General features: G+C 41.3%; 1 protein-coding gene across 1 annotated transcript in view; it reads right to left on the bottom strand.

The window, feature by feature from the left end:
* The window catches only part of LOC113466587, a 35,784-nt gene extending 22,320 nt beyond the window's left edge, over positions 1 to 13,464 (bottom strand). The window contains exons 1-3 of the mRNA XM_026822129.1: positions 13,197 to 13,464; positions 12,654 to 12,815; positions 11,734 to 12,201 (exon numbers count right to left, since the gene is read on the bottom strand). Coding sequence (XP_026677930.1) covers positions 11,765 to 12,201; positions 12,654 to 12,815; positions 13,197 to 13,242 — 645 coding nt within the window. The 5' untranslated portion in view covers positions 13,243 to 13,464 and the 3' untranslated portion in view covers positions 11,734 to 11,764. The remainder of the gene's footprint in view (positions 1 to 11,733; positions 12,202 to 12,653; positions 12,816 to 13,196) is intronic.
* Between the last annotated feature and the right edge of the window lie 3,490 nt (positions 13,465 to 16,954).

Raw genomic sequence — 16,954 nt, 5'->3', positions numbered from 1 at the left:
CAAAGGTAACTTCTTTTTTTATTAAAATTCATATAGGTTTTTCGTGGCGAATGAGCTTCGCCTTGTCCGCAAAGGTAACTTCGTTTGCTTAACTCCATACACAAAAACCCCACTGGAGGCTTAGGTGGAGGGACAACTGCCCCAAAGGATGGGTTAAGCCGTTAGGATTACACGAATCTCTCGTTCAAACCGAGTGCGGTCGGGAAAAGTCAATGTTGGAAATGGTCATTTATCCAGATACCAACCAAGACCAAAGTTGCTCAAGTTGTCTATGGGTATCTGAATGGGTGGCCGTCCGAGATATCACACGTCCCCGGCTATTTCCTATTTCGGGGTGCACTCGGCCTCGTGAGGTCAAAAAAGGCAGAGATAGGACCTTGCAATCTGCAGGTACCATCAACCACATGTAGAGTCACTAAACATATCCTATGACAGGTATACCAACCCCTGTAGGGCCAATGGACATTTCCCATGACAGGTATAACAACCCCTGTAGGGTAACTCAATTAGTGTGGTGACAAGATAAGGGATCTTAGGGGACCGGACGAAATATAGAAACAGAGGGTGATTGGAAACGCACCGGAGTAATTTTTGGGGAACGCACCGGAGTAATTTTTGGGGATAAATAAATGGAACGTTGCCCCGTAAAATTTTGTAAAAAAAATAAAAATAAAATAAAATAAAGATATTCCCGCCCGGCGAGAACTTTATCCTTAAAGGTTCGTTCTCGAAACGGCCGGCTTTCTCCTATCCTGTTCTCGTTCTTTCTTAAGACCTTCATTGTTACAGTTCTTTCTATCAACATATTGATAGAGGACTTTGTAACTTTGTGAATTCTATTAAACCTTTTTTTTTCTAATGGAGAACCAAGAACCAATGAAACATTGCTAGTGATAACTAGATTCAATTTTTCGTGTTCCTGGTAAAAAGACCTTTAATTTGATATATAGGTCGACCCGGTTTGGATAAGTCCTTCTATGGGGACAGACAACACACAGACGACACCGAAGCGAATACAATAGTCCGTCCCTTATACCTTTTTATTACTATTGTAATAATAAAGGAAGGACGGACTAAAAACCCAAAATACACTGACCACGGCACCAAATCATCAAATCTCCGAGTCCATATCCAACATGCCTGGGGCTTAAGCATTGTCCATTACATCAATATACGGTCTGGTCTCGAGACTATGTATACGGTCTCATCTCGAGACCTGACCACGGCACCAAATCATCAAATCTCCGAGTCCATATCCAACATGCCTGGGGCTTAAGCATTGTCCATTACATCAATATACGGTCTCATCTCGAGACTATGTATAGTGTATACGGTCTGGTCTCGAGACCCAATAATTACGAAAATCGTTAGAAAGCATGAAGAAGTTACGAAAGAGACGCGGGGCATAATCTTAATATTTAAGCCGAACCTAAGTGCACCTATAACCTGTTCCTTTTAGGTTGAAATTTGAGACCGGTGGGTCATTATTACAAAGCGATGTTGTCAAATGTACCACATTTTATTTTTTCTTTAAAAGGTTTGATAGTTCCCATTAAACTCTAACACCAGAGGATTTATCGTCCTGAAATCGAAGAGAGAGAGGGAAGACAGGATAGGATTAAGTCAGGTGTTCTGAGAACGAACCTTATCTGTTGAGGACAATGTTCGGCTCGGGCGGGAATCGAACTTGTGTCCTAGCGCTTACAAGGCAGGCGCACAATCACCTAAGCTAAGAAGGCTGGATAATCTGATACAATATCATACAAGCATTTGGTCGGTCAATTCTCACATTTCGAGCTTTGCCACAATAATTAGGGCGGGCTACCTAACCTAACTAACTAAAAGAAAAATTTCGTTGGTCCTCATTTTTCCTGCTCTATGACTTTGAAACATCACACAAGTAAGCGCAACTGATCTATTGGGAAAATATTATTAATAAAAGGTCGATTCCTACGTAAAAAGTTGTGAAAAATCCTAATCTGAAGTCAAAACTCCGAAAAAGTAACTTTAGAAGGTCGAAAATTCAATTTTTAATTGCCGTTCTAATTACGCTTGCGCACAAACAAACGAAGCGGGAGTCATGAGTTATGACGTCATCGCCTACGGGAGCATATGTCGTGACGTCAAACTTTACGATTTATCGGTATTATTTAAATCGATTTATCTCGGTATCTAGAAGTCGTAGAAGAAAAAGAAAAATTCCGTTGGTCCTCATTTTTCCTGCTCTTTGACTTTGAAACATCACACAAGTAAGCGCAACTGATCTATTGTGACGTCAGACTTAACCTAAAAATGCGCAGAAACGCTTGTGCACAAACAAACGAAGCGGGAGTCATGAATTATGACGTCATCGCCTACGGGAGCATATGTCGTGACGTCAAACTTTACGATTTATCGGTATTATTTAAATCGATTTATCTCGGGATCTAGAAGTCGTAGAAGAAAAAGAAAAATTCCGTTGGTCCTCATTTTTCCTGCTCTGTGACTTTGAAACCTTAACCAAGTAAGCGCAACTGATCTATTGATATGGAAAGGCATGGAGTGGACACTTGGACATCTAACTTTCGCCCCATTAGGGGCATTAGGACTACACAGTGTAGCATTATCATCATTAGAGAGTAAGTAGTCATTATAATGGCTCTACATGTCATTACAGATTACACCTCTATATTCTCTAGGTGACTTTCCTATATCATTATGACATACTATAATTATTATCAAGACCATCTCAGAAAAAGAAAAATTCCGTTGGTCCTCATTTTTCCTGCTCTATGACTTTGAAACATCACACAAGTAAGCGCAACTGATCTATTGATTTGCATATTGTATGTTCTGACCTTAGGGGTGAAATGCATAAAACTCGTGAAAAATATGCATATAAAGGTGAAATACATAGTCATAGAATGCATGATTTAATGCAGTCCCGGCAAAATGAACAGTAATTAAAAAACCTCTCAAACATTGTTTAATTGATATTGTCTTGCTGTGTTCCTGGCAATGGGTTTTTATTGGCTTTCTTATCTGTAATCTGTTACATTAGTTAGGTACCTTTTGCTCTTTTTTTTATTTTTATTTTATTATTATTATTTTTTACAACGGGTTTAATAATTCAAAATATCTAGAGGTACATAGGTAATTTAGGTACCTACATAAGTAAGTACCTACTTGATTGTTTTAAATTTAAAGTAATTAAGCACTTGGGCAATAAAATTAAAAGAACATAACTCAGTAAAGCACTCGTTTTCGTTACATAAGCAGTTATTGCAATTAAGTACACAATAAAGGTAGGTAATTATTAGGTATTTGGGTAACACTTACCTTAACTTACCTGATGAAAGTCAATTACTACCTTTACCTACCTACTACATTTTTTTTTTTTTTTACTATTGATAGAGGGATTCGTAGAGGCTTAACCCCTCTTTTAGGACTTTGAGCTCCTACACCTAAGCCTCAGGTTAGGCTATTTGTGTATGGAGTTAAGAAGTTCTGCCCCAAAAGCGAACAGGACAGGATAGGAGAAAGCCAGCCGTTCCGAGAACGAATCTTATCTGACTAGGACCAAGTTTGTCTGGATGGTAATCGAACCCGCGACCTAGCGCCTACAAGGCAGACTCGTGCTACCTTCCTAGGTTCCTAGCAATCTAGCTGGCGTTAATTATGTCTACATTTCTATGAAAGTCAATTACTACCTTTACCTACCTACTACATTTTTTTTTTTTTTTACTATTGATAGAGGGATTCGTAGAGGCTTAACCCCTCCTTCTACACCTAAGCCTCAGGTTTGGAGTTAATAAGTTCTGCCCCAAAAGCGAACAGGACAGGATAGGAGAAAGCCAGCCGTTCCGGGAACGAATCTTATCTGACTAGGACCAAGTTTGTCTGGATGGTAATCGAACCCGCGACCTAGCGCTTACAAGAATAGGAGAAAGCCAGCCGTTCCGAGAACGAATCTTATCTGACTAGGACCAAGTTTGTCTGGATGGTAATCGAACCCGCGACCTAGCGCTTACAAGGCAGACTCGTGCTACCTTCCTAGGTTCCTAGCAATCTAGCTGGCGTCAATTATGTCTACATTTCTTTAGAACTCATCAGATCACTTCAAAAGTGCTTACATAACATGCACAATATCTGTTTAATTGCCTAAGCAAGCCTTTTCAAAGGTTGAGGGGTCAAAAAGAGTAGAAAAATGTAGTTTAGTTTTGCTAATTGATTTGCATATTGTATGTTCTGACCTTAGGGGTGAAATGCATAAAACTCGTGAAAAATATACATATAAAGGTGAAATATATAGTCATAGAATGCATGATTTAATGCAGTCCAGGCAAAATGCACAGTAATTAAAAAACCTCTCAAACATTGTTTAATTGATATTGTCTTGCTGAGTTCCTGGAAATGGGTTTTTATTGGCTTTCTTATCTGTAATCTGTTACATTAGTTAGGTACCTATTGCTCTTTTTTTATTTTTATTTTATTATTATTATTATTATTATTATTTTTTACAACGGGTTTAATGTCAAAGTATACTGCCTAAGGTTTTTCGTGGCGAATGAGCTTCGCCTTGTCCGCAAAGGTAACTTCGTTTGCTTAACTCCATACACAAAAACCCCACTGGAGGCTTAGGTGGAGGGACAACTGCCCCAAAGGATGGGTTAAGCCGTTAGGATTACACGAATCTCTCGTTCAAACCGAGTGCGGTCGGGAAAAGTCAATGTTGGAAATGGTCATTTATCCAGATACCAACCAAGACCAAAGTTGCTCAAGTTGTCTATGGGTATCTGAATGGGTGGCCGTCCGAGATATCACACGTCCTGAGTTCCTTGAATAGGGAGGACTCGAATTGACGGCCTTTATCCGTTGTGATACGGAGAACCGGGCAATCCGATGAGTGTAGAAGGCCTTGGCGACAGTGGGAGCCTCTTGGTCTGCGAGAGGGATGACTTCGGGCCATCAAGTGAAGCGGTCGACCATGGTCAGACAGTAGCGGAAGCCGTCTGAGTGTGGCATGATGATCATGTCCAAGTTTATAATAATAGTGCTTATTTATACTGCTCGCATAGGACTGAAAAGTCCCTTTACTCCAGCAGTAGGCTACTACTATTATTGTGGTCAAATTCTCAAATTATATTGAGGATAAAATTCCATACCTCGGCTGGGATTGAACCCACGCGCTCCTGTTTACCAGGCGAGCGTCTTGACCACTACACCACCGAGGTAGGGTTTAATGTCAAAGTATACTGCCTAAGGTTTTTCGTGGCGAATGAGCTTCGCCTTGTCCGCAAAGGTAACTTCGTTTGCTTAACTCCATACACAAAAACCCCACTGGAGGCTTAGGTGGAGGGACAACTGCCCCAAAGGATGGGTTAAGCCGTTAGGATTACACGAATCTCTCGTTCAAACCGAGTGCGGTCGGGAAAAGTCAATGTTGGAAATGGTCATTTATCCAGATACCAACCAAGACCAAAGTTGCTCAAGTTGTCTATGGGTATCTGAATGGGTGGCCGTCCGAGATATCACACGTCCCCGGCTATTTCCTATTTCGGGGTGCACTCGGCCTCGTGAGGTCAAAAAAGGCAGAGATAGGACCTTGGGCTCATGAAAAAAATTACCTGACCTTGACAAAAAGGTTCTGCAAATTACGAAGTAGAACTTCGCCATTCTCTTCCATAGGTAAAAAAAAAATGCAGCCATAAAAAAACCAACCAAAAACATGCAGAAACTAAATACAAATAAACACATAAAATTGGATGTTATCTTACCTTTTTATTTTATCATCCAAAACACAGGCAAAATATTTTTCGTATTATCCAAGGAATCACACACACAGAAAAAATTGCACTTCCACCACACTCCGCGAAAAAAAAAGTAAAAATACCGGGACGATAGAACAAAGACAAAGAAATCACCTAGGTACACCTCTCGACTCGTAAAAGACCACGTCAAAAATAAATAAATTATTTAATTAAATAAATAAATTTATTAAAATCACCTATCGAAATATCGAACGATGGGGAAAATTTTCAAAAAATTGCACAAAATTTAGCCCAATCAAAAATGGGCTTTTTTCGAGGAAAATGGGAAAATCACAGATCCCTGCGAAACACCGGGATTTCACACACGCGGTCGAAGGTGTTGGTTCCACTTCACTGTTAGTAACAAGTAACAAGACTGACACAAGTGTCTGGGTACTCGAGGTACCAGCCGTACCAGAGGATGAGAGAACTGGTTTTTCAATACATATACACACGCGGTCGAAGGTGTTGGTTCCACTTCACTGTTAGTAACAAGTAACAAGACTGACACAAGTGTCTGGGTACTCGAGGTACCAGAGGATGAGAGAACTGGTTTTTCAATACATATTGGTATGGAAATGGAATTTGGAACCGATAGGTGTGCCAACGGAGTCAAAGTTGGCGGCAGGCTTTGGTTCCGAGTGGTATGGAAATGGAATTTGAACCGGTAGGTGTGCCAACGGAGTCAAAGTTGGCGGCAGACTTTGATTCCAAGGCAGGGTACTAGTTAGGGGAGGGGGCGAAGGGCCCGAGCATCCCTCAGGCTTTATTTTTCTCCTTTACTGTAGGCCGGGTCTTTTTTGAGGCGGTTATGAATAGGGCTAAGCTAAGCTAGGCTTGCGAGCGCTAGTGTTTATGCCGATTGGCATTGAAGTGGTAACGTAAGTCTAGGCTTGAGCTAAAAAATTTGATTTTTTTCCGAGCCTAGCCTTAGCCCTTTTCATGATCACTACCTAAATTATACATGTAAGTATCTATAGGTGTCTAGTATCTTGATTCGTCAAGTTATTTCAGTAGCTACTCATTGGTATGGGGATGTATTTTGAACCGGTAGGTAATGTACGTATGCCAACGGAATTGTTAATGTTGGCGCCATACTTCGGTTTAAATCAATTTAAATGGAGGCTATTTTAATTACATATTCATTAATTATTATTTAGTTATGCCAAAAGGCTTGTAACATTGTGTCATGCCAAAGGCTCTCGGTCATGCAGCGGGTAAGAAAATAATGAAATTCAAAATCAGAGAACCCAGTGGTGCGGGTTCGATTCCCGCCCGGAGCGGTTTTTATCCTGAAGGGATAAAGTTCGTTCTCGGAACGGCTGGCTTTGCTGTCCTGTCTTCCTTCTCTCTTCCATTTCCGGACGATAAGACCTTAGCAGTTACAGTTTCCTCTTTAGGAGTTTTTTTCCTTTTACGAAACTTTTGGAACCTTAACTGATTCCGAAGGTGCGCCATCTTTGATTTCCTATGGACCCTATGGTTTATTACATCCTACCTCGGTGGCGTAGTGGTCAAGACGCTCCCCTAATAAACAGGAGGGCGTGGGTTCGATCCCAGCCGAGGCATGGAATTGACCACATAATAATGGAGCTCTAAGGGTTAGGTGGTAGAGAACGTCTCCGACGTTAACCTCACCTAGTGGTTACCTTCCACTCAAGAGTCTATTATTATTATTATTATTATTACAGGCACCATTTTAGTTCCCAAAAGGAAACCGGTTCCGCTTTCCAAAGTTTCCAGAAATGAAAATACACCCGTTGTTTCACATAGTGATATCTTCGACACTGGTGCTTTTAGGTTACCAAATGATCCTGTGAGGTAAGGTGAAGACATTGAACTCTGGGCCCTGGCTGGGTCTTTGGGCGCTGCCTCCTTTCATTTCGGAGTCTCTCCATCATAGCCTGTCCTCGTCAGGTGTACCAACCCATCAATTATCAAGAGTAAACAGGAGGGCGTGGGTTCGATCCCAGCCGAGGCATGGAATTGACCACATAATAATGGAGCTCTAAGGGTTAGGTGGTAGAGAACGCCTCCGGCGTTAACCTAGCCTAGTGGTTACCTTCCACTCAAGAGTCTATTATTATTATTACAGGCACCATTTTAGTTCCCAAAAGAAACCGGTTCCGCTTTCGAAAGTTTCCAGAAAGGAAAATACACCCGTTGTTTCACATAGTGATATCTTCGACACTGGTGCTTTTAGGTTACCAAATGATCCTGTGAGGTAAGGTGAAGACATTGAACTCTGGGCCCTGGCTGGGTCTTTGGGCGCTGCCTCCTTTCATTTCGGAGTCTCTCCATCATAGCCTGTCCTTGTCAGGTGTACCAACCCATCAATTATCAAGAGAGAGAGAGAGAGAGAATTAATTAACTGACAGGAGGGTATGTTTTGTATCAATGGTAATTTCTTGTTGGTATTTCGTCTATGAAGTTCTATGCATGTGTTAAATATTGAGGAGCTTGAGGAGCCAATTTTTTAGAAGAGTCCCCCCAGTAATGCAGTTTTTGGATAGTTCAATAACCCATGAGGACTGCGGTTTGAATCCCAACAATGACATAAAATAAGAACGAATATTATCCCATCAGGATAAAATCCGCCCCGGGCGGGAATCGAACCCGCGGCCTAGCGCTTACAAGGCAGACGCGCTACGCGCTACCAACCAAGCTAACTAGGCTACCTAAGAGAACTTTTTAATTTCTCGTGCAGTCGAAAATTTTGCCCCTCACTAAGCATGAAGTTTGTTAAATTTTCCGGCAGACTGCGCTGTTGATACTCTTCACGAAGAAATTCGCGAATATCCCGCCCGTGTATACCTGCGTTATTTTCATTACACGTGCTTTACCTCATTGGGTTTCCAATTTCCAAAAGGTGCGGAGTGTAAAATTATGCATTCAAGTTATGAAGTTTAGGTACTTGGATGTTAGTACTATAAATACCACTGGATGTTACTTTAGATATAGATACCACTGACACTGAAGTGATGTGCCTTCGGTGTTTATTTTATTAAGGTTCCTACACACGGGCCAATCATAGCGTGTGCGCGAGACTTTTTTTATTAAAATTCATATAATTAATGTAAAATCTAAAAATTTTCCCAATAATATGCCAAAATACAATCATACGAGTATAAGACACTGGTTAGACTGCGGGGCTAAAGGGACTTTTCAGTCCTATCCCAGCAGGATAAACACGTTGATAGTAAGTTGAACGCGAAAATTATACAACAAAAATACAACTCGTAAATATATTTAATATTTATTTGTTTTAATAAAATTCTTACTTGGGTATATTCAGATTATTCACAGTAAATTTTGTAAAATAAAAATAGACAACCAGAAGTCATTTATCCCCCTATCCCAAATCTCAATACGAAATTAATCCTGACTGTCGAATTATTGAAATTTCGAGTTCCATTTCGACAATTTACATAGGTTGTTTGTCCGTTCTGTAAAGGCCTTCGATTTTATTGAAATTCGCCCAACATGATAAATATTAACACAATTCCTTGAGAAAATTTGACCAATAGATTTTGGGCCCGTCGGAGCTTTTTTCTTAGGGTAATGTTACACCAAGCGCGCATTTGCAAACAATGTGCGCTTGGTGTAACATTACCTTTAAACCGACAGCAGCCGGATCAACTCCGCGCACACACGAACGCTGTTTGCAAGCCAATGTTTGTGGAAAAAATGATTGCAAACGTTTGCAAACACTGTTTGCAAACGATGCGCGCCTGGTGTAACATTACCCTTACCTACACTTAACTCTTCCCGATTGATTGATACTATATTTTGATTTCAAAAATGGACAGACGAAAAAACCATCACCTTAAAGCCACAAAGAAGAAAAAAAAAAAAAAAAAAAAAAGAGGAGAAGCAGAAGAGAAGAAGAAGAAGCAAAGAATCTGATTATGATGATTAACTTTCTGGCTTTGGTCTAGGTAGGACTGCATATCAGATAAATATTCTATTCTGTCAACAACGGACAGATTCTATTAACAAGGAAGGTCTTATCGTCCCGAAATAGTAAAAAGGAGGATAGGAAGACAAGGAAGAAAGGCAGCCGAGAACGCACCTTATATATCTGCCCCCGATAAAGTTCGCTTTACGCTTAATTTGCTGCTTCAACCCTTTGGACGCCCAGAAAATGATGTAAAATCAATCTCCTTCCATTGCCCTAATACTCGAAGTCCTGGAACTATAAAAATCCCCCAAAAACCAGGGAAATGGAATTTGGAACCGATAGGTGTGCCAACGGAGTCAAAGTTGGCGGCAGACTTTGGTTCCGAGTGGTATGGAAATGGAATTTGAACCGGTAGGTGTGCCAAGGGAGTCAAAGTTGGCGACAGACTTTGATTCCAAGACAGGGTCATAGTTAGGGGAGGGGGCCGGCCATCCCTCAGGCTTTATTTTTCTCCTTTACTATAGGCCGGGTCTTTTTTGAGGCGGTTATGAATAGGGCTAAGCTAAGCTAGGCTTGCGAGCGCTAGTGTTTATGCCGTTTGACATTGAAGTGGTAACGTACGCAAGTCTAGGCTTGAGCTAAAAATTTAATTTTTTCCGAGCCTAGCCTTAGCCCTTTTCATAACCACCACCTAAATTATACATGTAAGTATCTATAGGTGTCTAGTATCTTGATTCGTCAAGTTATTTCAGTAGCTACTCATTGGTATGGGGATGTATTTGGAACCGGTAGGTAATGTACGTATGCCAACGGAATTGTTAATGTTGGCGCCATACTTCGGTTTAAATCAATTTAAATTGAGGCTATTTTAATTACATATTCATTAATTATTATTTTGTTATGCCAAAAGGCTTGTAACATTGTGTCATGCCAAAGGCTCGCAAGTTTACCAGTCAAGCAGTTATCATACCATTACAAGTAATCACTTTGCTAAATTTATCTCCGTTACTAATACGAACTTACTTTTGTGTATAATATTGTGCACTTGTAAAACCGCCAATGGTCGCTCCTCATTCTACAAGTAGCTACTCACTTCCAAGTATCTAGCAACTCGTTACTTCCAAGAAGCTACTCAATTGAACTCATGAGTTAGTACCTACACCCCGAAATACAAGCGAACTTTTTTTTTCAGAGAGACAGTACAGGAAAAAGCCAGCCGTTCCAAGAACGAATATTATCCCATCAGGATAAAATCCGCCCCGGGCGGGAATCGAACCCGCGGCCTAGCGCTTGCCTTAGACGCGGTACCAACCAAGTTATGAAGTTTAGGTACTTGGATGAGTACTATAAATACCACTGTAACAATGCGCGCTTGGTGTAACATTACCTGAAAAACCGACAGCACCCGGATCAACTCCGCGCACATACGAACGCTGTTTGAAAGCCATTGTTTGTGGAAAAATGATTGCAAACAGTGTTTGCAAACGATGCGCGCTTGGTGTAACATTACCCTTACACTTAACTCTTCCCGATTGATTGATACTATTTTGATTTCTAAAATGGACAGACAAAAAACCATCACCTTAAAGCCTTAAACAATACAGACTAGGCAAGACAATTACGGTAAACACATCAACATGAAACAACCCTTCACCATAGGACAGGAAAAGAAGATGAAATGATTTTTATCAAATAATGGTAAATTTTAGTTGACCCATCCATCAAATAATTTTAGTTGATCAAATTTGAAGTCCACCGAAGGATTCCCATTTCCACTACCCACAGTCAGGGCTAGTTAGCGACAGAATATTACAATTTTTCAAGTTGATCAAATGAAGTCCACCGAAGGATTCCCATTTCCACTACCCACAGTCAGGGCTAGTTAGCGTCAGAATATTACAATTTTTTCATCCATTTTAATTGACATTGGCTGTTGCCGTTGATCAGTAAAAATAGATTATTCCCATACACAAAACTCCCTGCACCACATACACGAAAAAAGAGCAACAAAAAGAAATCCCAAAGGTACATCACAACTCTTACTTGGCATTGAAGAATCACAGCTGCTCTCTTATCATCTCAAATCATTCAAATGCACATTCGAATGGGACTGGAAATTCATCGAAATGGAGCGATGGGGCCCCGACCTCGCCTGCGGGGTTTGAGGGGCGGATCGATTATTGGAAATCGAAAGCGAACTATCGATTCCGCCAATGGTCAGGTTCCTGTCGCCGGATGACTTTGATATCAAACTATCGATCCCAGAAATCGATAGGTTCCTATCGCTATCTTCCGCGGACGTCCGAGCTTCGGGCAGCATCGCTTTGCCCTCGGGTGATCTCTTCGCTTCGTCACGCCTCGGGGATTTCCGCCGAATAGAATCCAAGTTCCCGATCTCTCCGCTTGGTTTCGTGCGATGTCGGGTTGTGTTCCGACGAAAGCCGAGTCCGGGGGAATTCCGATTGTGTATGCGGAAGGAAGAGAAGTTGATTCGACGGCCGGAGGGCGTGGGTTCGGATCCCGGGCAGGGAGGGTCTGACGGGTCGGGGCTGTGGGAGAGGAAGTGTTGGAAGTTGGGCGAGGAGGTGCTATCGTTGTGGAGGGGATGACGGATGTTACCGCTCGAGGTGGACGCGTGGTGTTGGGATTTGGTCCGCGAGAGACCGCCACCTTCTGAAATAACACGGAGGGAGAAGGTGGATAAATTAATGGTGGAAAATGAAAGAACTTTTTTTCCAAGAGGTTTGATAGAACGGAGGTCTATCAAAGCTCTTTGAACTTATACGACGGAGGTCTTAACGTCCCGAAATCGAAGAGAGAAGGAAGACAGGATAGGAGAAAGCCAGCCGTTCCGAAAATGAACCTTATCCGTTCCGGTTAAAATCCACCCCGGGCGGGCATCGAACCCGCGGGCTGGCTGTTGCGGAAGGAAGAGAAGTTGATTCGACGGCCGGAGGGCGTGGGTTCGGATCCCGGGCAGGGAGGGTCTGACGGGTCGGGGCTGTGGGAAAGGAAGTGTTGGAAGTTGGGCGAGGAGGTGCTATCGTTGTGGAGAGGATGACGGATGTTACCGCTCGAGGTGGACGCGTGGTGTTGGGATTTGGTCCGCGAGAGACCGCCACCTTCTGAAATAACACGGAGGGAGAAGATGGATAGATTAATGGTGGAAAATGAACGCACTTTTTTTCTTCTTTTTTCCAAGAGGTTTGATAGAACGGAGGTCTATCAAACACCAATCCTCTTTGAACTTATACGACGGAGGTATTAACGTCCCGAAATCGAAGAGAGGAGGAAGACAGGATAGGAGAAAGCCAGCCATTCCGAAAATGAACCTTATCCGTTCCGGTTAAAATCCACTCCGGGCGGGCATCGAACCCGCGGGCTGGCTGTTTAAAAGGACAACGCCGGCATCTAAGTAAGAGTGAAGAAACACCAGGTGAGTGGCATTCCTCCCCCTCTTCACCTTGCTATCCCCTACAAGTTATGCTGACTGTTAGTAAACTTACGTGAGGGTCGTTTGATCGTGTTCTTCCTCCGTCTAGCCTGTACCATTCCGTAGACTACGGCCGCTAGACTATTGTGCTGGCTAGGATGACGGGTGAAGCCTGTATGATCTGTAGAGGCCTGGCCTAATAGTTATGCTGACTGTTAGTAAACTTACGTGAGGGTCGTTTGATCGTGTTCTTCCTCCGTCTAGCCTGTACCATTCCGTAGACTACGGCCGCTAGACTATTGTGCTGGCTAGGATGACGGGTGAAGCCTGTATGATCTGTAGAGGCCTGGCCTAATAGTAGGGCTGAAAGTCAGCAAAATTACTTCTCTTGTTTCATCTTCACCGCTTTCTAATTCGCTGTATACGCAACTACAGAATTATTCCTCAATCAATCGAGCTCTTCGCGTTTTTTCTTACGTTCTTAGATTCATTGCCAATCTCAAAGCCGCTTCACAGTCGGTTACGTCAATATCACTTTGTACATTGAACAGTTTGTCTATTCTATTGTTGACTAGGTCTGACCGGTTGTCAGAATTGATTAAATCTTTGATACTTTCAACATTTGGCACAGAATCATTTTTGTTAGCAGTGCCCAATTCAGTGTGATCATTTGGCATTATTCCTTTGTTGCTAGCAATGCTAAATTCATCCTGAGCTTTGTTAAAATTGGTCCCAAGTTCTTCATGAATTCGTTTGTCATCTTTATTTAGAGCTTTCATTTTATTTACGTTGTCGTTATTTACATCCGTCACAGTAATATCGTTTATGTCAAGTGTGTCTTTGACTTCTTTCACTTTGTCTAGTAAAGTTGTCAATTCATGGATTAGACTTTGGCTATGATGTATTTATTACTATTGTAATATTGTACCTACTGTTAAAAATATGAATAAATAAAGCACTATTAATACTAATACTAATGGGAAAACTTTGAACTGCATCTTTCTGACTCCCCATGACTTCACGTGACGTGATGTAACACTACACTATCAAATAGACCTGACAGGTAGGGCTGAAAAGGTCCGTCTGTCAGGTCTACCTGATATCTAATGAGTACACTGGCAGATACAGCGACGTTAAACCACTTGGAAGATTAAAAAAGGTCCAGAGCCTAAAATTTTATGTAAAGAAAAAAAATAATAGATCTGCTGTTGAGCACAAAAAAGTTTACTGGCAAGCCAGTAAACTTCGTCTTGTTCATACATAGCAGGCGCCCACCGTCTTTATTCTATCAACTCACCTACTCTGAGGAAGAAATGATTGAACGAGTGCTTGTTAACCTGGTCCAGGCATTGTTTAATAGCGAGGCTGAAGTCAATGAGAGCACACACATGGTCCAGTTCATCCAGGTGACTGTGGTGTTTGGGATCGAGACCGCTGGCCGCCATATAGCAGGCGCCCACCGTTTTGATCTTCTCTATCGATCGGAAGCGAGGCTCCGAGAGGAGCTCGTCAAAATCCACTGGAACAAAAAGCGTATTTTTCTTTGTATTGAATCCGGATTTGAAGGATTCAAGCACAGTAGAAGGATTCAACTTCCATTATTTCAACGAATTGGGACCGGGGGTAGTTGAAATGATCACTTCCTATGATCTTTTCCTCTGATAGAATAGGATATCCTTTGAAAGATAGAAAAAAACAATGGATTTTGGAGTTGAAATAATGGAAGTTGAAATACCTAATCGAAGTTCTTCTGTAACTGAATTCTTTTATTCTTTTCATTTCCTTTGATTTTTCTGAGCCACTCATTATCAATTAGACCTGATCAGGTGTACCTGACGCCTGATGAGCACACATACACTATCAAATAGACCTGACAGGTAGGACTGAAAAGGTCCGTCTGTCAGGTCTACCTGATATCTAATGAGTACACTGGCAGTTATACAGCGACGTTAAACCACTTGGAAGATTAAAAAAAGGTCCGGCTGATCTTTTCCTCTGATAAGATAGGATATCCTTTGAAAGATAGAAAAAAACAATGGATTTTGGAGTTGAAATAATGGAAGTTGAAATACCTAATCGAGGTTCTACTGTATCTGAATTCTTTTGATTTGCTTTCATTTTTCTGAGGCCAGCCACTCATTATCAATTAGACCTGATCAGGTATACCTGACGCCTGATGAGCACACAACACATACACTATCAAATAGACCTGACAGGTAGGGCTGAAAAGGTCCGTCTGTCAGGTCTACCTGATATCTAATGAGTACACTGGCAGATACAGCGACGTTAAACCACTTGGAAGATTAAAAAAGGTCCAGAATAAAAGTCTGACTGGGACTTACCAATGATCTCATTGAGCAGTCTAATACACTCCATGCCTTTGTTGATATCCTCGGAGTAGAACTGACTGGGACTTACCAATGATCTCATTGAGCAGTCTAATACACTCCATGCCTTTGTTGATATCCTCGGAGTAGAATTCAGTGAAGTTTGGTATACTGGCGAACATAACTCCTACGTTATCACGAGACTGGGAATATAACTCCTGAAATCAAAATAGAATAAAAAATGAATCCGAAATAAGAGGCTTAAAATAATTCCTGAAATCAATGAGGAAAAAAATGAACTTGAGTTGGGTCCGGAATGAAAAAGAAAATACCCTGAAAACTGGAAAACATTTTTGTCTCATTAAAGGAGTAGGGCATTAAAAAGATCATAACCCACCAATAAACACTCATAAAAGCCTAGTTACTTGTAGCTTTTTTTTATTAAAAAAAAAGAGGTTTTGTCAGAGGGAACTGTAACTTCTGAGGTCTTATCGTCCCGAAAGCGAAGAGGTGAAGTTAGGTATACTGGCGAACATAACTCCTACGTTGTCACGAGATTGGGAATATAACTCCTGAAATTAATGAGAATAAGAACCTGGGTAGTATTATACATTGGCACAGAAATATGAACGTCCAAACAAAGAAACAGCAAACCATGTTGGATTTGAACATGTCTTCAGGGAGCTGACAAAACTGAAACAGAAAATAATATGCCTTGTTTATACTGCTGGGATAGAATCGAACAGAATATGCCTTGTTTATCCTGGTGGAATAGCTTAAATATCTCAAACTAAATTATCTAACTGTCCTAAGGGAGATAACTTTTTTTTTTATACCCAGCTTCGGTGAAGTTAGGTATACTGGCGAACATAACTCCTACGTTGTCACGAGATTGGGAATATAACTCCTGAAATTAATGAGAATAAGACTTCACTCTTCAGTGAAGTTAGGTATACTGGCGAACATAACTCCTACGTTATCACGAGACTGGGAATATAACTCCTGAAATTAATGAGAATAAGAATTCAGTGAAGTTAGGTACCTATACTGGCGAACATAACTCCTACGTTATCACGAGACTGAGAATATAACTTCTGAAATCAATAAGAAATGAATCCGAAATAAGAGGCTTAAATTAATTCCTGAAATCAATAAGGAAAAAATGAACTTGAGTTGGGTCCGGAATAAAAAAGAAAATACCCTGAAAACTGGAAAACACTTTTGTCTCATTAAAGGAGCAGGACATTAAAAAGATCATAAGCCACCAATAAACACTCATAAAAGCCTAGTTACTTGTAGCTTTTTTTTATTAAAAAAAAAGAGGTTTTGGCAGAGGGAACTGTAATTTCTGAGGTCTTATCGTCCCGAAAGCGAAGAAAGAAGGAAGACAGGATAGGAGAAAGAAAGCCGTTCCGAGAACGTGACGTGATGATTCGAACCCGCAACCAAGCGCTTACAAGGCGCTACCTTCCAATCTAGCTAGGCTGGCCAAGTTCCTTCTAAA

This window comes from Diaphorina citri, unplaced genomic scaffold, assembly GCF_000475195.1.
Source record: "Diaphorina citri unplaced genomic scaffold, Diaci psyllid genome assembly version 1.1 scaffold296, whole genome shotgun sequence".
Classification (NCBI taxonomy): Eukaryota; Metazoa; Arthropoda; class Insecta; order Hemiptera; family Psyllidae; genus Diaphorina; species Diaphorina citri.
Note: the sequence above shows the minus strand (reverse complement) of the source record. Positions and strands in the feature narration are given on the sequence as shown.